This window comes from Pan troglodytes, chromosome 1, assembly GCF_028858775.2.
Source record: "Pan troglodytes isolate AG18354 chromosome 1, NHGRI_mPanTro3-v2.0_pri, whole genome shotgun sequence".
In the NCBI taxonomy this organism is placed as follows: domain Eukaryota; kingdom Metazoa; phylum Chordata; class Mammalia; order Primates; family Hominidae; genus Pan; species Pan troglodytes.
The window spans coordinates 30808083-30832253 of NC_072398.2; the positions used below are offsets into that span (position 1 = coordinate 30808083).

At 38.3% G+C, this 24171-nt stretch overlaps 1 protein-coding gene across 2 annotated transcripts in view; it reads right to left on the reverse strand.

Annotated features, from left to right (window-relative positions):
• Positions 1 to 23746, reverse strand: part of RRP15 (ribosomal RNA processing 15 homolog) — a 46315-nt gene extending 22569 nt beyond the window's left edge. The window contains exons 1-4 of one of the 2 annotated variants that reach the window (XM_009441505.5): positions 23540 to 23746; positions 6435 to 6709; positions 3870 to 3967; positions 1361 to 1562 (exon numbers count right to left, since the gene is read on the reverse strand). In XM_009441505.5, coding sequence (XP_009439780.3) covers positions 1361 to 1562; positions 3870 to 3967; positions 6435 to 6709; positions 23540 to 23678 — 714 coding nt within the window. In that variant the 5' untranslated portion in view covers positions 23679 to 23746. The remainder of the gene's footprint in view (positions 1 to 1360; positions 1563 to 3869; positions 3968 to 6434; positions 6710 to 23539) is intronic. The other variant, XM_016938930.4, reaches the window with a different exon arrangement.
• Positions 23747 to 24171: the final 425 nt, after the last annotated feature.

The window sequence follows — 24171 nt, forward strand, 5'->3', positions numbered from 1 at the left end:
AAGTGTGTGCCTCTATAAAATGTTATTTTGAAACCAATAGGAAAAAAAAAAAAAAACTAAGTCTCTTCATCTTCCCACTAGTTCTTTCCCATCCAATGTTGCTGAATCTTTCTCTAACTCTTACAGTAAAATGTTACTAGCGAGAATACAGCCTATTAAGGCTTTTGAACTAAAAAGTATAAATCCCCAAACACAGTGTTCATGTATTTACAAGTACTTCTGATAGACACTTTAAAATAGCAGCACTAGTGAGAACTATTATTATATAAATATACAATTTGAGCCCTTTGATATTCAAGAAAGAGACAAGTAGATTCAAAAACTTTTGTCACTTAGGTAAAATATGAACTTAATCAAGAAACTTTAAAAAATGCTCCAACCCTAGGCTAGCATAAAATTCCTAAATGCTCTTCTTGCTCGGGTTTCAATTATTTTCCCAAACAAAAAAATTTATGACAGAAATTCTCATTTCCTGACTGATTAAAAGTACCTTTGGTTTTGGCAACAGAAATCAAGCCATCAAAATATAACTACATATTTTGCTTTTTTAAAACGACAACAATAGAAACCCACCACTTATAAAATTAAAGCACATCTCAAAACCTTTCACCTGGTACATTAAAAAGAAATTACTGGCTGGGCTCGGTGGCTCACACCTGGAATCCCAGCACTTTGGAAGGCCGAGGCGGGTGGATCACCTGAGGTCAGAAGTTCAAGACCAGCCTGGTCAACATGGTGAAACCCCGTCTCTACTAAAAATACAAAAATTAGCCGGAGGTGATGGCGTGTGCCTGTAAACCCGGCTACTCAGGAGGCTGAGGCAAGAGAATTGCTTGAACCTGGGAGGTGGAGGTTTCAGTGAGCCGAGATCACGCCACTGCACTCCAGCCTGGGCCAGGGAGCAAGACTCCATCAAAAAAAAAAAAAAAAAAAAGAAAGAAACTACTGAGGCAGCTGGAGAAGCAAAGTTCTCATGCCAAAGGTCATAGAAAGTATTTATGCTCTTAATCTCTCAACCAAACATCACTAAAGATGCCTCAATGCAAGAATGACTTTCTACCATTATTTCCTAAAACTCTCTGACTCTTCATATTTTGTAAGTTACACACCATCTATGGGTAAAGTCTGAAATTAAAGCTGTGGCCCACACAGGCTTCTATTCTCCAAAATGTGCAAAATGGCAGGATTTCAGATAGGAGAGAGGCAAGACCTATCTCTAAAGGTTGCGGGCATGGAGGAATTTTAATACAATCTAGGAAAAAAACACAAAACCCTGTAATTCTATAGTCTGGTTTTCCATCTCAAGACTAGTTTTAGAGCTGAAAGTCTGATACACTGAATCCTATAGAAAAGTTTTTACCTGTTTGGCTTTTGGTTTCTTCCTGCTTGAAGTAGTCTCATTTGTACTTCCATCCATCCCTCTCAAAACACTGATGAAATCTTTCTTGGAAACAGTTGATATCAACTTAGCACGCTTTCTCATAGAACTTCCAGCTTCCTTAACCTTTTCATCAACATTCTTTTGATGTTTCTGAACAGCATTAAATAATTGCACCACACCCCTGTAGAATATAAAATGACCAGAATGATGTATTAAATAATTACCCTAGAATACAAACTCTGAGGATAGGAAAAACGTATTTTCACTGTCTAGAAAAGAGGCAAGCATTTAACAAGTACTCAAAGGAAAGAACGGGATAAGTGGTTAAATACATTTGATAAATACAACTGAAAAATGAACATACATTTCAATGAATGAATATAAATTTCTAAACAGATAACAAATGTGGATTGGTACATAACTTTGTGCTTCACTCCAAGAAAGATTTTTCTGGATCTCAATTTCATCTGTAAATTGGAAAAATAATGCCTCAGTAGCTTAAAAAGTATTTAGCTATGTTATCTGCAACTCTTGTGTTATGAAACCATTGTAAAATCCTACTTTAAAAAATACTTATTTTAAAAACTATGTTCCGTATTTATTTGAGTTCATTCAAAGATAAATTCTGAAAATTAAGACCTGTAGCATCCAATACAGGAGCCACAAGCCACATGTGGCTAGTGAGCACTTGAAGTGTGACTGGTCTGAATTGCCATGTGCTGTAAATGAAAATACACCAGATTTCAAAGACTCAGTATGAAAAATAGAATCCTTAAATATCATTAATAACTGCTTCATACTGACTACATGATGAATATTTTGAATGCAGAGTTAAATAAAATATTATTGAAGTTAATTTCACCTCTTTCATTTTATATTTCTCATTGTGGCTATAAGAACATTTTAAATTACATATTAAATTACAAATGAATGTAGCTCACATTCATTTCTCCTGGATAGCGTTGATTTAGACTGTTAAGATCCCTTCCGGCTCTAAAATTCTGCAATCTATGAATTTTCTTGCTCTAATAAGAGGCAATCTGCCTCTTCCAATAATTATTGGGCCTTGAGCATCCCTGCATATGGTTGCTGGATTTTTCAAGAATGAATGCACCTGACTGCTCTTTATCCAGGCCATTTCTCAGGGTTGTGTTTGTAGGTAGTGACCTTGAGGGATGAGGTAACATCTCCCCCCGACAAAGAGCAGGCTTGTTACCAATCAGTATAAAAGTGATAGATTCCCAAGCACAGTGTTCCAGTTCTTATAACACAACATATTGCACATGCGGGCATCCATCTAGGACACCTGCACTCCCTCTATGGGACAAAGGAAACAGTGGGAACATGAAGCTCTGCTACTGTTTTTGCCATGAATAAGAAAGTCCTTTGTCTTTGATCCAAAGTGTCTTGTCTTCTATCAGCATCCAGGAAACTTTGACAGGCTAGCTTATGAGCTTATAAGGAGAGTAAAATTCCAGACCCTTCACAGTAGTGACAGGACCAGGGTGAGGAAAGGGAGGCGCCTAGGACATAAAATTTAAGGAGGCACTCACTCTCATGTACTGAGCCTGTACTTTTCTAAGTTCTGTATATGTATTAATCCATTTAATTATCAAAGAAACCCTATAGGCTAGGTATATTATCCTCTATTTACAGATAAACTGAGAGAAAAAGAAATCAAGTAGCATGCCCAGGGACACACTGCTAGTAAGAGCCAGTACTATGATTTGAACCGAGCAGTCTGGCTCTATCACTCATGCCCTTATTCACCACACCACGCTATCGCACTGTGTAACACCGAGATGGATTAGAAAATGACCAAAATAATTTAGGTAACAAGAATTTAAAAGTAATTCTGCTAAATATAACTGCTACATTCTTTAGCAGCAGCCCAAATGTTATCTCCTCCGTAATGCCTTCTCAAACTCTCCCAGACAATCTCCTGTTCTATGTTCCCAACACATAGACATAATTCTACTCTCAAAGAGACTGTAATTCCTACAGATGACCAGGCAAGGACCACCTAGCAGCCACTATATCCTGTTTGTCTTTGGACACAGAGGGCATCAAGTAAACGTTTGGTGCCAATGAATAAATAAGCAGAGTAAAAAGATAGCACGAAATAGCTATAATGTGTAATGTATTATGCCATAAATATAATGCAAGATAAAAATCATCATTGAGTGCCACAAATTTAGACAAGCATCATAAGAGAAATGCAGTAAGAGGTCTGATTACACAGTTCTCGTGACTATAAAAACAAGATGATCTGAAATAGGTTCTTACCAAATATACACTTAGCACATTATATTCTTGCCTCACGAGACCTGGAAAATCTCTGGTTGAATTCAGTGTTGAACAGGCAGGCTTAGATATATATCACTTGGCTCTGAGAAGGCTGAGCTTAAGAATCAAATTGGGTCAAAAATAGAACCACTATGAAAGCTTTAGTATACTTATTTTTTAAAGGGCAAAAACACTACCTTACCTTGTTGCAATTCTCTGAAGATTTCTCTCTGTCTCTTTGTCTTGGACAACATCTGGCTTTACTCTGCACATCATTTCCCACTCCAGCCTCTTATCACGCTGCGTTATAAATATTGTTATGTGAAAGAATATTAGATATTTCTGAAAGTGCAGCAAACATTGGTATGATACTCTGTGAAAGGGTGAAGGTAATAAATCATTCTGGCTTAGTTTGTCAGGGACTTTTAAAAAAACACAATGTTAGGGGTTCAGCTTCGAGAGCCTGTGGTTAGCACTCAGCGTGTCATGCGAGAGGCACAAAGTGAGTTTCTGTCAGGCCCTTTGACAGCAGGGGCCTGGAGAGCTGCCAGCATATTCGGCCAGGCAGTACAAGATAGGGTGTGAGGGAGCCACATGCCTGCTCTGCCATCACCAGATCATCAGAGGGAAGCATAAGGAAGAATTCCAAACTACCCTCTTTGAAAATTGTAAGTTTATCTTTACTTTCAGAAAATGACTTCCTCAGTCATCAGAATTATTATTAAGAAAATGTATCAGCTTTTAAAAGAACAGCATCGTATCCAGATACTTATACAATGACTATTTTTCTATGCAGAGAATCATTTAAATCCATTTCTCCTCTTGTAGCATATCTGACCAATATTCTTGCCATATATGGTTTATCAGTTGTAAGCTACAGCAAACTGTACAGAAGCAGAAGGGGAGGTGGGAAATAAGAAAATTCCCTAGGTAACATAATTTAGTTTGAACTTGTCTTTAAATAGTATCCTGGTCCCAGGAATCTGATTTGATACATTGCATGTTCATGTCTCCTTCTCAGGCCAACATTTAACCAAATATCAAATATAATGATATAATGCATTAATCAATGAATGCTGGCAAGCATCAAAACCAGTAATAAAGACAACGTTTTTATTAAAATTTCTTTTTTTATCTATGCCTTTACTCATCTATTTCTCATTTTGTATTAATGAAAGTGTCTAATCACAGTAAAACCAAATTCTTGTGCTCACTATAAAGATTAGCCTGATAGCTTTCTAAAGAAATAGATTTTTCTCCTAACCAGACAATTCATTTTAGTGGTCATGAAATTCACTGTCAGATTATGACAGGAATTTTTTTTTTAAATCTTACTTTTAAGTTTGAAACAGTCAATTCTTAATTATATTCCGTACTCAAAGGATAATATGTATGCTTAATCCTGAAACATTCTTAACTCTGAAATTTGTTTTTGTATTTATGATTAGAAATAAGTAGCTGATATATTGGAAAACCATAATAGTTAAAATAGGAAATAATAATTTACATATTCTCTTCTAAGAAATACACACAAAGAGCATTTGTGGCTGCCATGTCTTGCTTCTGGTATCAATACATGCGCTTTCATGCATTATGGAGACAGTATCATCTCTAGCACTCAAAGCTTTGGCCTAGAGCAGAGTTACAGACTCATTCCTCTTGGCTTCAAAATGTTCTTACCCTCACTAGAACTCTGAGACCAGAGGAAATCAAAGATTCTGATATTTTTGAAGCCTCTTCTAGCATTTGCCAGATAATAAACAAAGATTCAAATTTTCAGTTGAAAAGCTATCCATAAGATTTAAAGACAAAACTTACCTTAAATAAAGTACAATAAGAATATTGAATTAATAATAGAGTATGCTGTGTTTCTAAGAGCAATACTTAAAAATTTCCACCTTTCACACAGAGCAACCAGTATTAAGAACAAAGAAAACATTCATCTTGAAACAAGAAAAGGAGATGGTAAACATAAAAGGAAATATATGTCAGTTCAAACCTATGTTTCTTTCATTTTTACCTATGAAGTGACTTTGGGAATTAGTACTCCTATGCTGCCAGTACGTTTGTAGAAAGTTATTTTTTCTTTAATTAAAAAACATGCTTAATTTAGTAACCAAGTATTTTAGACAGAGATCATCAAGTACAGGTGATATGAAAGCCTTATCACGGATTTTTAGCTTTTATAATACACAACAAATTTATGTACAACTTTTGGCCTTTAATTAATAGATTATACCTAGTCTAACAACTATCATCAGTAGTTCAACAAAAGCATAATGAATTCAAATTTATCCAACACTGATTTGTATCTAACACTGAAATAATCCGTTTTCAGAACTACAACCAATCCTTGAGTTATGACATTGTCACAGATTCCTATTGTAAAATAAGTTTTGGCAAAAAAAAAGTAACTAACATGCTTCTTAGTTCACAACCTAATAAAGTCAGCAAACAGACAGCTAAAACAAATAAAATAGGCTCAGGAATCACTACCATGTGTATAATTACTTGATTTTAAAAAGATGTTTCCTCAGCGTTTACATTTCTATTACTTTGCCTTTGCATAGATGATTAAAAAGTGAACATGCTCAATGGAATAATTTAGACTAAATTCCTAAACATAACCTTAGTTATCCACCTTCACATAAAAAACAAGTTAAAAACTGGAACGTTAATTGGTCAAACACTGCAAGAAACAGTTCGGTCAAGATAAGAGCTAGCCTAGACAAACAATCTAATCTACAAGACAACTGGTGGAACACACCTGTTTTATTTTCTCTAGTCTTTCTTGCTTTAACTTTTCTTTTTCCTTTTCCAGCTTCTTATTTTTGACCAGAATAGTAGGTTTACTTTCAGGAGTTTTCTTGTTGAGGACTTTAGCCATGGCATCTGCCCAGCCCATATTAGTCCCAACACTTGATTCTCCATCATTTTCACTTTCTTTGTCACAGGGCTCAGCATCACCCTCACTGTCAGCTTCTATTGCGTCATCATCAGAATAAAAGTGGTCCTTTTCCGATCCACAGCTTCCTATAGAACCTAAGAGTAAAAGCAAATTAAACTTTAATATCCTAGGCAGAGGCTGCCAAGGCCCCCCGAACCCTTCCTGGAGCTCTGCCTGTCCCCATTTTTGCAAGGGGGGTACTTTTCTGAGTCCCACAGCTATAGTAATGATGAAGAGCAATAGGACCATCTATCCCATTGCCATCAGCTCCCAGAGACCTAGCCCAGCCACATATACAGGGGATGTCACAGCAGCTTCCAAACCCAGGACCCAGGCAGCAGAAACAAATCCAACAGCCTCTGCCACGTCCTTATTGTCAAAATGGTGACAGATGTTGACATGGAGTTGGTGCAAGGTATATTCAAGTACACGAACATTAATTGTGTCACTAAACTAATGGAAGGGGCTAATGAAGGTTATTAAAACAAATAACAGAAAACTTTAATAAGAAAAAGGTACAGTATTATCAGAATAAATCTTCTAAGGGATTTGTCCCAGATATTTAAAATTCTGAATTTGTATGCAGAAAAAAAGCCTAAAACTAAAAATCAGCCTCATGTAAAAGAATTTGCATATAACATTAGAAAATTGGGCATTTTAACATTTTTGGAAAAAAAATTATCTAACAACGTGCCCAAGATACTAGATTCAATTGTAGCACTGAGTGACTGAATGAAAATACCAAGCTCTGATTGAAGATACAAATGTATAAGTGTACCATTGAATTTTATCATGCAGAACCACCAAAAAAGGCACCTACAGGTTACCAGCAAACTAGTTCATCATTTAAAATTCAAATGGATGAGGAAGATTAGCAGAAACAATAGTCCAGAAGGCGGCTTGTCTTGCAAATCAACTTGCTGAGCAGCTCTTTCTCACCTTCTTAAATTAAGTGCACTTTAACAAGGAGAGCACAAGCACCCAGCATTGCATGCATGCATCTCTATGATCCAGAGCCCTCTGGAGAGCTTCTGTTCTTCAGAAACCTGCAGAACTTATTAGGAAATACTTGGAAGAAGACAATCATCCAATAGCTTAGTAACTTGGAGTGTTTTTTAATTAGCAGAAGAAGAGCTAACAAAGAAGGCTGAGAAGTCAACAAGGAAGAAAACTCAGTAATATACAAACAGCTGCCATTTAGCAGTGATGTCTTTGGGTAAATAACTGCACTTTCTTTGGATGACTCCAAAACTAGTTGAATCTCAAAAGATTATTACAGAAAATGCCATTAGCTGAAACTTTTCCTATCAAAGTACCTCTACAAATGTAACAATATTAGTAGTTTAAGTATTTTTTTAAATATTGATATACTTGCATTAAGATAAAATACTATTTAACGCTAGAAGAAAAAGGCCAAGGCATAAGCAGGTTTCCTGCTGCTCCTTACTTTACTCAATTCTGTTCCACCCACCCAGATCAGAACCTTCACTTAAATGCAGAGGAGTAGAAAGCAATCCATATGCCAAAAGCACTGCAGCATTTCAGTGAGGCTGCTCTGGGTCCATTTACCCTTACCAAAGCCAAGCATCAGAACCATAACCGCTGCTTCTACCTTCTGAGAACTCTATTGATTGAGTCTTGTTGTTGCTTCAAAATTATCTGTTCTTCAACTCCGAGGCTCAGTTTCTTCTTTAAATAATTTCAACAAAATGTTCATAATTTGCCTTTAAACATCCTCTTAGCCATTTTATATCAGCTTATTGTTATGACCAAAGTAAATGGAAGACAGTGCATAGTCAGGTATTACCTTCTGAGTGATCCCCTCTACTCTCTTGACTTTAAGCCATAAAAAGACCTGACTTTTAGCAAGTGATTACAATACTTGCAATTTGGGCATTATTTTTGCGTAATACCTTTATTTTTTCAGTGCTGAAAATTCATGAAACAAAAAATGATGTAAAACATTAATACATTTCAAGTAAAAATTAATAACAAATTAGAAAGTAGGAAATAAAAACATGCCTATATAAAAATGAACCTCGAGCATGAGTAAAAATAAAGTATCTTCAAAAAACTAACTGAACATTACATAACAAAGAACAATAACATTTCACATTTTTTAAAAGCATGATCTTAAAACACGAAATGCCAACAGTATAAAAGAAAATGTTATAAAGACAAGAAATCACTTGCCATTCTATCATGCTAATAGAGCTGCATATTTCTTAATAAAGAGAAAAAAATTAATGAAAACATTTAATTCAAAGCTTTTTCTGTATCTTATATGCTGGATCAATTTAAGAAATCTGAACACATTTGTGACTCTAGGCTTTAACATACAAATATAGTTAATATATAAGAATCTTATTATTGCCCATAACACTAAAAAAAAAAGGTATCTAAATTAAAAGCTGGCAGCACTATTAACCAATTCAATAAAAGACTGAATTATTTTATTCCAGGGCCACAAAATGTTTCCCCAAGAGGCAGCTCCTAGGACCAGTGTACCCAGGAAAGTACACTGGAAAGCAAAGTTTGAAGAATATAGTTAGCTGAAAGCTGTATTATTTTAATACTGTATATGTTTTACTCTTCAGAGTCAGTAGCATTACACAGACACTAATAACAAAATAAACAATTCTTAGAAAAAGTGCTTCCTGTAGTAAGTATTTAACTAAATGTAAGGAGGCAAGATGGCTTAAAAGTTTGGGTCAATAAAAAAATATCTTGGTGATTAAAAGCAGAAAAATCTTGACTAGCTCCTGGTAACATGTCAAAACTGCAACACTGACATCTAGTGTTTTGTCCTGATGTATTCACACACAAATTGCCACAGATTTCATGTTTTTCAATGGTACTGTAAAGGCAGCCAAAGCAAGCCAAAACACTTTCTGATGGTGTAACCCACACCAATTCTCCACTTCAAAACCATGGCTATTTTTCTTTGGTGCATTTCTTACCCCGCTTGACTACCACAACATGCATAATATGAACACACAATAAATCCATGAAAAGTTTATAGCACCATTTTATGCAACCTGCACTCACCCCACCAATTAAAAAAAAATCCATAAGAATTCCCTTAAGTCATGGTTTTTATTTTATTATTTTCTTAAAGAAGCTCTATCTCAGAAGTTTTTAATCAGGCATTCACTGACAATGAAAATGATGACATTTAATATGAACAAATTAAAAATGCCAAAGTAATGAAGTCTCCCAGCATACTAAAAAAATAGGATTTACTTCTAGGATATCAAAGATTATCACTATGCAAATCAGAAAATAGAACTGGCTCAAAATATTATTATATCCTAATCAAATGAGGTTTTTAAAAAATTTTCCACTCACTGATCTATAACAGCAGAAGCAGATATAGCCAGGTGTCTAAGGGCATAGACGGAAATCACCAGACAAGTAAAAAATGCCTTTGAAGTCCTGTGTGTTGCCTTAAACATTAATTTTGCATTCTACTATAAAAATCTGGAACTTAAAGGACTACAAAGGATGCTTATTGAAGTAATGACTAAAAGTTCCAATCATGGCAGTGTTCTCTATTAAAGCTGCTCAGTAGCCACTAGCCACAAGAGCCTATTGAGTATTTCAAATGTGGCTAGCACAACTGAAGAACTGAATTTTTATTTTCTTTAATTACCTTAAATTTAAATCACATGTGGCTAGAGGCTACCATATTGAACAGAGCAGGGCTAAACCTCCGACGTACTGAGGTAGTCATAACGCATTTCTTATCTCCTGCTGCCTTTTCCCCAAAACCTCCAGCTCCCTTTCAAACTTGCCATCTGTTCCCTGACCCCAGATACGAATGGTTAGCTGCTGGCAGGAAAGTGAGCCATTTTCCTTAGCCTGGGATAAAGTTTTAAGAAGGCTCACAGTCCCTCAACATTCACTGAGCACTTATGAGTGATGGCCAAGAAAGGACAAAGGAAAAATCTAAATCTAGGTTTCTCTCCTTGAAGAACTCAGGAGTTTAGTAGGGTGGATAAATTACATAGCCAAATTGCAATAGAATTTGTAGGTGTTCTTAAAGAAAAACAACGAGGAAAGGGTGACCAGGGATATCTGGGATGGCTTAGAGAAAGTTTTACAAAGATGATATTCAAGTTGTTTCTTAATGCAAGAATTTGAATGACAAAAGAAAGGAGGAAGCCAAGGAAGTAAGATTCCATAACCCAAGCCAGTTGATCAGATGGTAAGATCACTGAACCTAGAACCAAACACATCCTAGATTTGAGTCAGTGCTCTGTATGAAAATCAAAATTACTATTGTAATCATATTATTATTGGCACTCCAGGCAGAAGAAATCAGCATGTCCAAAGGGATGGGAATGTTAAAGATGATGAAATATTTATAAAATGACACCAAGTTGAGACTGGCTGAAACAAAAGATTTGAGAATTGGATGGTAAAAATTGGGCATAAAGAAAGTAAGATTGGGATTTCATAAAAGCATGACTTATGATCCAAGAAATGCAATACACATCAATTCCAAGATTAAAACCAAGTAGTTTAAAAGTTCATACTCCAGGTGTGTGCTTCCAATAAAAGGCCAAATAGCTGGAATTTTTTCTCTTAGCACTTATCTTAAGTCCTTACTTTTAAAAACATTCTCTATTACAGTTTTTCTTTTAAAATGTAAATACCACCTGAAAGTGGTAAGCCTATTGGTTAACCTTTAACTTCCTTCACACCTTTAAAATTTGCCCTAAGTCAAACAGAACTCCCGGTAAAAACATGATTGAGGACAGTTAGTAAGGGACAATGAAGTAAGGCTAGCAGGATTCAATTTCAACTCCACACACTAATCTAAGTGGCTTTTCTGACATTAAGTCTTCTGCCTTAGTTTCTTCATCTGTAAAAATAGGAATAAAACGGTACTTCATTGGGTTTTCATAATTAAAATATGTAAAGTTCTTTGAGTGCCTACCCCTTAGTAAGCACCACTTAAATGCTGATTACACACCACACACACATGCAGAAATACACTCACAGACACATACAATGAGAATTTTTATGTGGCTGTGGTAGGGAAGAAGAAAGAAACAAGGCAGGAATGCCTCTGGTATTGGGAATCTTGAATTCATGTGAGGTGTTAAATGAGAAGCTTTAGATGACTAGAGAGTTATAGCATAGGGGTTAAGAGCTCAGATTACTGAATTAGACTTGGGGTGTTATGTTCTTATTCCAGTACTTTCTAATAGCCTAGTTTTGGGTAAGTTACCTAACCCTTCTGTGTCTCAGTTTCTTTATCAGTAAAACAGAGATAAAAACAGTAACTACTTCACTGGGTTGCTATCATGATTAAATATGATAACACATGAAAAGCGCTTAGCACAGACCTGGCACAACAGTAGGCACTAAATAAATGATAATCAGTAATCAGAGGACAGACAGAGATCCTGAGGACCTGGGGAACAGAGAAGAGAGCTTAAAAATTGATGTCAAGAAATAGAGGGAAAATAAATGTGACTTCAATTATAAAAGTGCTGCCTAAGTCTTGTTATAGTTTATAACTCATATGCCAGGGAATCATCACATGCAGGCCACCTTTTGCTTATTTCATGAGTGGCCAATGTCTCTGTGCTACAACCTTTCCAAAGTACTATAAAATAATAATACTAACTAGCTAACATGTAGTTAGATCTAGGCACTATTTATAAAGCACTTTTTATGTATTATCATTTCACAACACTTATTCTCTTTTCTTTTTTTTTTTTTTTTGAGACAAGGTCTCACTCTGGCACCCAGGCTGGAGTATAGTGGCACAATCTTAGCTCACTGCAGCCTATCTCCCAGGCTCATGCAATCCTCTCCTTTCAGCCTCCCAAGTAGCTGGGACTATAGGCACACACCACCACGCTCAGCTAATTTTTTGTAGAGATGAAGTCTCACTATGTTGTCCAGGCTGGTCTTGAACTCCTGGGCTCAAATGATCAACCCACCTCAGCCTTCCAAAGTGCTGGGATTCAGGAGTAAGCCACCACACCCAGCTCATTTCACAACATTTCTATGAGTTGCTTTTATTATTGTATTTACACAGGTGATGATTCTGAAGCTTAGAAAAGTTAAAAACATGCTCAAAGTCAAAAAGGCAAAGCTAACAGGCCTGTCAACTTGTGAGACACTACAAAGTTTTGTATCAGAGATTCAATTTAGACTAATGTGTACTGAACTAATGTACACATTTTAAAACATAGTTTAATAAAGCTTGAATTTAAAAAATTTCTATCTAAGCCTCAGTTAAGCTGAACAGTCTACTCACCATCCTCATTCTGATTTTACCTAAGTATACATATCCCCCTAGTTATTCAAGGCTCTCTAAAACTACTGCTCCCCATTCAGCTGTAAATCATCTGTTCTGCTCATGCCACATGGTCTTTCCTGCCAATTACTAAATTTAGAATATTCAAAATTGGTGCTTTAAAACTTCAAAAAAAAAAAGTTACCTTTGAAAAAAATGAAGTCATCCCAGGTTTCCATAAAAATAACCAAAAATAAAATGATAGTGCTACCATGGGAAAACACTGTCAGATGTGATTACATGTGCTATTGGGCAAGCCAAAACAGATAGACTCTGGAAGTAGTCTGTTTCCTGAGCCTGTCTTATAAATTGCTAAACCACTCAAGTAGGACTATGATATACTTCATTTCTTAGGCATGTTCCTTTGCTATTTTAAGTAACTTAAATGATAAAGGAGGCTATAAGCTACAGTTTGATGAAAAGCACATTTATCCGCTAGGTTATTATATCTTAAATACAGCATTGTAGTTTATCAAAAATGAAGGAATATCTCCTAGGACCTTCTAACCTGAATTGTTATCAAGTCTTTTGTTATAAGTAGATGGCCATTTTTCACATACATAACAAGAACAATTCGGGCTTTTTAGCTGCCTGGAAAACCTGAAATGATACTCCTTATTGTTTTATAGTCATATGGGCACATTCTATGAGGGAGGAGTCATCAGATCACAGCCCCGAGTAACAATCAAGGCTTCTTTTTTTTAACCTGGGTTGATTTACAGACAACAGACGCTTCCCCCGCACCCTGTCCCAAGACTACAATCTTAAGAATCTAGTTAGAGTTGCATCTTAGCTTCCATAAATCTGAGTAGCTCAAGGATAACTCAGAGGCAGGGGCTATCATCTTACCCTTTATCATACTTGATATCATCAACCACTGTTATTTTTTCACCTGAGGTGATTTACTGACTAGGAAGACTGCTTTTCTGTTTTGGGGTTCTTATTGTTTTAAGACTACAAGCTTAAGAACCGAGTATATATTGTATCTAAACTTCCAACAAGGTATCAAGTCAATAAATCTGAGTAGTTCATGGATAACTCAGGTAGGGCCATCACCCTCTCCTGTATAACACTTGTCATTTATATATTACTTAAAATGCAGACTGTAGCACTTTACCTTCTGTGATACTGTGAAATATCTATTTGGTCAACTCCTAAAATCCTTGGAATCTCCAAAGGAGTATCTTCTTGTATGCTAATGATTGAGGGCTGGTAGCCCCAAGGCAGCTTCAGGATCAGGGCTGGTCACTAGATGCACCAAGACAGGAATAGAAGTTTGGGACTTTCAGCTCCATTCCCCAGCCTCTGGGAAGGGAGGGAAGCTGAAAGTTAAACAGGTCACCTCGATGATTTAATCAACCATGCTTACGTAATGAAGTCTCCATAAAACATTTAAAAAAAACAGGGTTCAGAGAGCTTCTGGATAGCTGAACTCCTGGAGGTTCCTGCAGGACGGCACACCCAGGGAGGGCATGGAAGCTCCACACCCCTTCACCCTATACTTCACCCTATGCATCTGTTCATCTGTATCCGCTGTAATATGCTTTATAATAAACCCATAAACTTAAGTGTCTCCCTGAGTTCTGTGAGTTGCTCTAGAAAATTAATCGAACCCAAAGGGAAGATTACGGGAACCCCAATTTTAAGTCAGTTGGTCATAAGTTCCAGAGGTCTGGATTTAGGACTGGTATCTGAAGGGTTTGGGCAGTCTTATGAAGCTGAGCCCTCAGTCTGTGGGGTCTGACACTACCTCCAGGTAGATAATGTTGAAATGAATTGGAGAGCAAACAGGTGGTATCCACTGCAGAATTGATTACTTGCTTAGGGTGTGGGAATGAATCCATACACATTTAATCACAGAAGTCTTCTGTGATGATTGTTGCTGTTCAGTGGCTGAGTGAGAAAATAGAGAAAAGCACACTGAGTGGTGTTTTTTCCACATTCACCTGCTGTATATCTCTAATTCATGATCCCCTTCAATTTTACTATGATCAAATTTCAAATCGTACTGACAGTACTGCAATTCACCAAAAATTCAATCTTAGTCATTTTGCTATTATTCAAGTTGATATATATAACTGCTAATTTCACCCCCATGATAATCTAGTATATGAGAAAAGAGTATTAAAAAAACATGTTAAGAGAAATTTCCAATTTATTCAGTGAATAAATGGATATCAAGTACTACACCATGAATCAGGCTCTATGCCAAACTGAGATATAGCTGTCCTCACAGTGACAAGGTCTCTGTCCCCACGGAACTTAGGAAACTTCTGCAGTCTAACAAACAATACTTGAGTTTTGAGTTTTGTTCTCATGAAAGCACACTCTTCTACCTTTCTTATACAATATGTGAAAAGAAATTAAAGCCAGAAAAATAAAATTCAAACAACATATGGGTTATATCTGTGTTTTCTATGAAACTCAAGTAGCATCTTACTAAAGGAAGTTTTTCAAATGTCGATATAGGGCACATCCCTATCAATTTTTATAATCCAGTTAAAATTCAAATATAAGTGCCTGATTCAGTTTCCTGATAAAACAAGTCAGTACTCTTTAAATATATCTGTAATTTACACACTGATTCCTCATAGGTCTGAAGACTCTGCCTTTATAGTTTCCCAGTACTATCATCTAAAAGTTTTAGATAACTTAATAGTTTAACCAAGACCACATGTATACAACTACCTGACTAGAAAGTCCATCTCCATGGGTCACCTTTACAGAAATACTTAATTTCATGAGCAGAAAACAGCAATTTCTTATATTAAATAGCAAATTCTGAGTTAAGCCAAAGGAGAATTGTCCCATCTTTAACAAACAGACCTATATTACTAACTGTATTAAATAAAGGACTCTTCAACCAGGCGTGGTGGTATGCACCTATGGTCCCAATTATTAAAAGGCTGAGGCAGGAGGATTGCTTGAGCATGGGAATTGGAGGTTACAGTGAGCTATGATCATGCCACACTGCACACCAGCATGGGCAACATACCAAGACCCTGTCTCAAAAAAAAAAAAAATAAGAAAAAAAAGTTTTAAAATAATAAGTAAAATATATGATCCTTTATTATTTATCTACATTGCAGAGATAGGAAAAGTTGTAAAAGACGAAGTGGAGGAGACATTTAAGTTGAAACCTAAAGGATAGAGAAAAGCTGGTTAAGAGAAAGTAAAGAATAAAAAGAGTATGCCAATAGAGTACCATAAGCACGACTAGAAAGACAGAGAGCAGACTGTATTCCAGAAACTAGTTCAGAATGCTATGACCCTAGTCGTCTAGGGAATGACAAGATGTGAGCCTGAGAGGCAAGCAGTGGTCAGATCACACAGGTTGGGTATGCAGACTGTTGCCAGTTCACAAGGAGATTCAGTCAGTCAATCACTGTTATTTGTGGATTCTGTATTTGAGAATCGACTAACTCAGTAAAATGTATTTGTAACCCCAAATCAATACTCATGGCACTTTTGCAGTCATTCACAGACATGCTTAGAGCAGTGAAGGGTTGGAGTCTCCCTACATGCACACTCCTAGCTGAGGCTGAAGGAGACACTCTGCCTTGTTTCAACTTTCTCATTGTAAACTGGTGATCTTCCTACAGCTATTTAGTGCCACATTTTTTCCATTTCTGTGCTTTTTCTTGGCTACAGCAATGTTTAAAATGGCCCGCAAGCATAATGCTGACGGGTTGTGCAGTGTCCCTAAGCACAAGGATGCAATGTGCCTCTCAGAGAAAATATGTGTTGAATAAGCTTTGTTCAGGCACATTATTGGCCATCCATGAGTTCAAATGTTAATGAATCAACAAAGTATATTAAATATAACTATTATTATCCACTTCCTCTAACAGTACAGTATGCCCAAAATGTATGGTGCTATGAGTTTGCATTAAAGTTTGTTGTTTGAAAAATTGAAGGCTGGGTGCAGTGGCTCATGCCTGTAATCCCAACACTTCGGGAGGCCGCGGCAGGAGGATCACTTGAGCCCAGGAGTTTGGGAACAGCCTGGGCAACAGAGTGAGACCCATCTTTACAAAAAGTGAAAAATTAGCTGGACATGATGGCAGCCACTTGTGGTCCTAGCTACTTTGGAGGTTGAAGTGGGAGAACTGCTTGAGCCTGGGAGGTCAAGACTGCAGTGAGCTCTGATTATGCCACTGCACTCCGGCCTAGGCAACAGACCAAGACTTTGTCTTAAAAACAAAAAAAAAAAGGGGGTGGGGAGTGGGGGACCAGCCGCGGTGGCTCACGCCTGTAATCCCAACACTTTGGGAGACCAAGGTGGGTGGATCATGAGGTCAAGAGATCCAGACTATCCTGGCCAACATGTTGAAACCCCGTCTCTACTAAAAATACAAAAATTAGCCGGGCGTGGTGGCACGTGCCTGTAGTACCAGCTACTCGGAAGGCTGAGGCAGAAGAATTGCTTGAACCTGGGAGGCGGAGGTGGTGGTGAACCAAGACAGCACCACTGTACTCCAGCCTGGCAACAGAACAAGACTCCATCTCAAAAAAAAAAAAAAAAAAAAAAAAGAAAATTCAATGATTTCTCTCTTTTTTTTTCCTTTTTCTTTAATCTCAGAGTTTTGTTTTTAAAATTTATTTATTCATTTTTGAGACAGAGTCTCACTCTGTCAGCCAGGCTGGAGTGCAGTGGCACAATCTCGGCCCACTGCAACCTCTGCCTCCCAGGTTCAAGTGATTCTTATGCCTTAGCCTCACAAGTAGCTGGTACTACAGGCATGCACCACCATGTTGGGCTAATTTTTTGTATATTTTCTTTTTTGGTAGAGATGGGTTTTGCCATGTTAGCCAGGCTGGTCTCAAAGTCCTGACTTTAAGTGATCTGCCCACCTTGGCCTCCCAAAGTGCTGAGATTACAGGTGTGAGCCACCATGCCCAGTCTAAATTTTTTATTTTTTGGGACAGGGTCATGCTGTGTCATCCAGGCTGGAGTACAGTGGCACAGTCACAGCTCACTGCAGTCTCGAACTCCCAGGCTCAAACAACCCTCCCGCCTCAGCCTCCCAAGTAGCTGGGATTACAGGCACACACCACCATATCCAGCTAGTTTTTTCCATTCTTTTTGTAGTGACGGGGTCTCACTATGTTGCCTAGGCTGGCCTCAGACTCCTGGGTTCAAGCAATCCTCCCACCTCAGCCTCCAAAGTGCTGAGATTACAGATGTATGCCCCCGCATGTGGCCAAGGAAAATCAAACACTTTCTTTCTGAAAAACATTTCAAGTGGAGCTCTTCTTTGTCTTCAAACAAAAACACACATAAGGCTGGGTGCAGTGGCTCATGCCTGTAATCCCAGCACTTTGGGAGGCCAAGGCAGGCAGATCAATTGAGCTCATGAGTTCAAGACCAGTCTGAGCAATATGGCAAAACCTCATCTCTTCCAAAAATACAAAAATCAGCCAGGTGTGGGTAGTGTACGCCTATAGTCCCAGCTAATCCAGAGGCTGAGGTGGGAGGATGGCTTGAGCCTAAGAGGCAGAGGTTGCAGTGAGCCAAGATTGCACCACTGCACTCCAGCAGCCTGGGTAATAGAGCCAGATCTTGTTTCAGAAAACAAAAACAAACAAACAAACAAACAAAAAACCCCCAAAAAATCCACATAAGACAAGGTTATGTATTGATAAAATGACAAAAATGTTCTGACCAGAGGCTCACAGGAGCCTAAAACTGTATTTCCTCTAGAAGCAATGGTTCACTAATTCAGGGATTCAGGGTTTCCTGCAACTTTACTGAACATTACTGTAACTAGAATCAACTGCGAATTCACAAATTGAGAGTAAGTATTTATAAACATTTATAGTAATTTGATATTACCATGATGGCCAACAATGTGGTCATGTTTCCAGTTACTCTTTTTCATTGATTTTTTTAAAAAAAACACCTGTCTATGACAGATTGGAGATTAAAAAACAAAACTCAGAATGGTCCTTCAATGTTGATGGTTAAAGAAGCAATTGCCTAGAAGACTGAAGGGAGTAAGGCTGCAATGACAGGCCCAACAGATAGGTACCCTATGAACTAATGTAAACAAAAGAGATGCAGGCAAGGCCAGGCACAGTGGCTCATGCCTGTAATCCCAGCACTTTGGGAGGCCAAGGTGGGCGGATCACCTGAGGTCAGGAGTTCAAGACCAGCCTGACCAACATGGAGAAACTCTGTCTCTACTAAAAATACAAAATTAGCTGGGTGTGGTGGTGCATGCCTGTAATCCCAGCTACTTGGGAGGCTGAGGCAGAAGAATCGCTTGAACCCTGGAGGTGGAGGTTGGGGTGACCTGAGATCATGCCATTGCACTCCAGTCTGGGCAACAAGAGCAAAACTCCATCTCAAAAAAGAGAGAGAGAGAGAGAGAGAGAGAGAGAGAGAGAGAGAGATGCGGGCAAGAACTAAAGTAGTGGCAACAGGATAAATGGATTAATTAAACCAAATAGATATGGAAGCAACAGGAAGACTAAAGGATGACACTTGTGTTTCCAGCTTGGATGGGAGTAGATGGCAGTGTCTTTCTTAGAGACAGAAGCAGCTTTGGCAAAGAAAATGTGTCTATGGCATAACCAAGCAGACACAATCAATTGTTATCAACATCATTATCACTGTCTTGAATTTTACCAAAAATATATGATCTAATGGTTCGATTATGGAATAAAACGAGTGGAATAACAGATAACATCTTGCACCTATGGAGGTAACAGTTTTCTACTAGGAAGCAATATGATATACTGGAAGCACTATTTCCAAGCTTCTTTTCTTATCTGTAAAATAGAAATGCTATCAGCTACCTTACAGGGTTACTAGAATAATTCAAACCTCTCTTCTGGGGAGAGCTCCAGCTTACAAATACCACATTACCAAAAGTGGGAAAACTTATTTGGCAAAAAGAGATGGGACTAGCAGTTTTTTTAGGTCAGAAGAGACATCATCGTCATCACTAATATTTATGAGTGGGTACCATGTGCCAAATATTAAATGCTTACCATATATAAACTCATTTAATTGTCACAACAATCCTAAAGTAGACATTATTATATCCTCATTTTGTAGATGAGGAAATTGGGGTAGATAATAATAACTAGCACAAAGTCACTCTGAAAGGTAGTACCATCACAGGTGACTTTTATACAATTGAGTGAACATGGGAATTTGTTACCAGAAATAACATATGGATTTTAGGAGAAAGGAAGGAAGGAAAGAATACTCTGGTTATAAACATTGGAAGTGCTATAGAAATCTGAACACAAAAATGTCCCTTGGTGATGAAATCTTCTTGAGTGGGAGGGAGAAAAGTTTGTCTCCATACCAAAGTCTCCTTGTTCCCAATCCTTTCTTTCCTTAGATTCAAAGGCCCAACCCTTTCACTTTCCAGATACTTTTTTTTAATTATCCATGTCCTCCTGATTCCTCAAACATATTAAGGTAGTGGTCAAGAGCATAAGCTCTACAATCAAACTTCAATAATTGCTGTATCATTTATCAACTTGCTTATCTGCTTATGTACAGAAGTGAGCAAGTTATAAGCCTCTGTGCCTCAGTTTTTTAAATGTAACATGAGGATAATAGCAGCGTCTATCTCATAGAGTTGCCAGAATTCTCTGAGCTGATATATAGAAGGAACTCAGAACAGAACCAGGCACACAGGAAAGTTCCAAAAGTATAACTATTGTTATTATCCAATTCCTCTAACAGTGTAGTATGCCCAAAACCTATGGTGCTATAAGCTTACATGAAAGTTGCCTGTTTGCAAAATTGAATACTTTCTTTTTGAAAAATATTTCAAGTGGGGCCCTTCTCTGTCTTCACTGCTGTGTCCTAGTGCAGATCCTAACATAGAGTTTTGCAATTGCCTACAAACTGTCCTGGCACTCTTTGGCAGTTACCATACATCTGGCAGTAATATTTATAAACAACTGTCACCATCTTGCTTAAAAGTTCTCAATAGCTCCCTGCTGCCTACAAATACACAAGGCCCTTTATAATCTACTTTTAACCATTGTTTCCAGTTTTACTTCTAGTCACTTCTCTGAACAGCTAGAGCCATAACAGAAGATTACTTTGTCTGAAATAGGCCATGAATTTTAAGAGACCGCATGCCACTGTATATGCTTTTATGTCTGAGAAAACTGCCCTCTATACTCCCAGGCCAGGAAAACTATTCAGCCTTCTAAAGCCTAGATAGAATGCCACCTTACACATTTATTCAACAAAACAATTTACTGAATACTAAAGTATGCAAAGAAGACCCTGTGAAAATAAACAAGACATACTTTTGACATTTGGGGAACTTATCTCTATAAGGAGAGAGATATGTTAAAATATAATAACATAGTATATTATCAATAATACACGTAAGATATAAGTAAGCAACGCCTAGGCTGAATTCCAGAGGATATGAATTTCTCTGTCTCCATCCTTACCTTTCCAAAATTGAACCATGATCTTGAAAACTACCTTTTAATTATACTAATACACTATATTACAGTCCTGTGTTTAATATCTTTCCTAAAACTGAAATTTTAATGCAGAAATTTATTCATCCTTTGTATCCTCAACACCTAGAGGGTGATTGGAACCTAAGGGAACACAACAAGTGTTCACTGAATTGAATTAGATAAATTAGGTTTCCATATTGGCCAAAAACCTTTTTAACCCATAATGTGGCTGATCTATAACAGCAAGAGAACCTTAAAACCTAATCAGCATTTATAATAATACGCTGAAAAGTCAGAACAGTTCCAACTTGGAATTATCCAGTACTTGAATAGAAAAATCCAATTTGGCCAGGTGTGCTGGCTCACACCTGTAATCTCAGCACTTTGGGAGGCCGAGACGGGTGGATCACTTGAACCTAGGAGTTCGAGACATGCCTGGGCAACATGGCAAAATCCCATCTCTACCAAAAAAAAAAAAGAAAAAAGAAAAAAAAATTAGCCAGGTACAGTGGTATGCGCCTGTAGTCCTAGCTACCTGGGGAAGCTGAAGCAAGATGATCGCTTTGGGGGGCGGTGGGGGAGGAGGTCAAGGTTGCAGTGAGCCCTGTTTGTGCCACTGCACTCTAGCCTGGGTGGCAAAGCAAGACCCTGTCTCAAAAAGAAAAAGAAAAATCCAATTTGTAAGCAGTACTGACATTTTGCTCCAAATATAGTACTCTTCCCTTCTTGAACAATAGTGTTTGAACTAGTCTAATGAGTTCAAAAAATATCAGAACCAGAAGGTCTAATTTTGGCCCAACAAATAGTTTGTTTTCCTTAACAATGTGGCAGGAGATGAAGACTCTAATTACCTAGGAATTGCAGTAGCATATGACACTTTCTTCTTGGTCCTGGAAGTCCAGGTTAATTCATTCATTTACTTAAATATCTGTGAAGGACCCACAAGGCAATAGGAACTGGGGATACAGTAGGCTCTATTTTTATGGAACTTATATTCCAATTGGGAAAGCAGCAAATACATACATCAAATGGTTTGGGCAGGGTTGAGAAAAAATAAAGCAGGGCAATAAGTCAAAAATGAAGAAAAGAAGGCAGGAAGAAGAGTAGTGGTGGTACGTTACATAGGGTAGTCAGGGACAAGTCTCTCTGGTAAGGCACTGGATCAGAGGTTGGTGAGGGAGAGACATGCCAAGCATTTGAAAACTATTCTAGGCAGCAGAGCCAACAAATGAAGAAACCATGGTGTGGGAGCATGTTTAAGGTGTTAAACACAAGCATACCGGTATGGCATGATTACAGTTAGTGGTTTGTGAGGGGCATATTGGCCTATGACAGACAACCTGGCCCAAATCATACAGCCTAAGGATTTTGGATATTATATACTGAGATGAGAAGCCACTGGATCATCTCAAACAGACAGCGGGCATAATTAGAAATACGTTATAAAAGAATAGCTCTGTCTGTTTTTTGGGTATCAGCTAGTACAAAGGAGCAATAACTGGGCAGTAGGAAGTCAGGGATTACCTGCAATTCCTTGTAACCTAATAAGCTGGTGCCAAGAATGATGGTAAAGAGGAGCAACAGACACAGCATGGTTGAAAGCCTCAAAAACACATCCTTCCTTCCTTTTATTATCAAGCGTCTCTGAGAGACATAGTTATCAAATACTACCAGTTTTTAATCGACCTTAACCACCAAACTCTTCTTTCATTCACTATTATTTAGTCTCTAATACACGCACACATCTACCGCACAAGAAGCCAAGTACACCCCCTTCTTCCTCTTACCTCTTTTAACCTTTTGCTTCTTACACCCTATGAGACCCATTCTTCTCCTGTTTTCAAGTACCCTCTTCCTTTCACCCTTTGCTACTGTAAGTTTCTCGGTAGCTGCAGGTGTTTCACCCATTTTATTATAATTAATAATGGTGACCCTGAAAATACCTAGTAAAAGAACGTGGAAACTCAAAATTACAGTTGACAGCGTTACTTCTCTGAACACGACTTCCCCAAGCCTCCTCACTAAGCCAAAGTCGCCCCTCTGAAGTGGTGCCAAGATAAAACCCAGGTGGCTAGCAGCAAATGAAGTCGCAAGCGCTGCTTGACACGAACTCAGCCCCGCCTTTCCTCCCAGACACCAAAGCTCAGCCCTACCACATTACCTTCACTATCAGAAGTGTCTGTGGCCTCGTCTTCCAGCACCGACGCTACGGCTCCAGTTACCATTTTCATCTTCTTCTTTGGGGTCTTTTTCAGGTTTTCTTCCTCACTCACACGTGAGTCCGGAGCGGCGGCTGCCATTTTTCTGCGCCGGAAGCGTCACCTGACAGTTGCGTCCGGTGGCAACCAGAGGAACTTCTGCATTTAGTGCCGTTAACACAAGGTTCCGGGGCGGGGTCGTCTAGCCCGGAGTTCCGGGGCCGGAGCCTCAGAATGTGACTTGGAGAGAGCTCTGAATGGCTCGGTGTGTTTACGCGAAGTCTGTTCCAGGACGAAAATCAGCGGCTGAATGGCCTCACTCAGCCGACTCCTCCGCTAGCTCGCCTGTGCCCTGGTCCTCCGCCCCAGTGCGTCCCCAGCCCGTCCCCAGCCCGGCGCGGTCCACTTTGATTTCCTAGCCTCGGCGGCTTCCCTTGTCTGCTGCCTTAATGTTGGTTTAGTGTCCTCCTCAGGTGTCTCTTACGTGCCCACTGAACGCCGCAGCAGCTAGGACGCGGGACAGATCCACTGGGGGTCGATAATTAGAATACGATCGTATCATCCCCCCGCCCAAGATAACACGCGAGACCTTTCT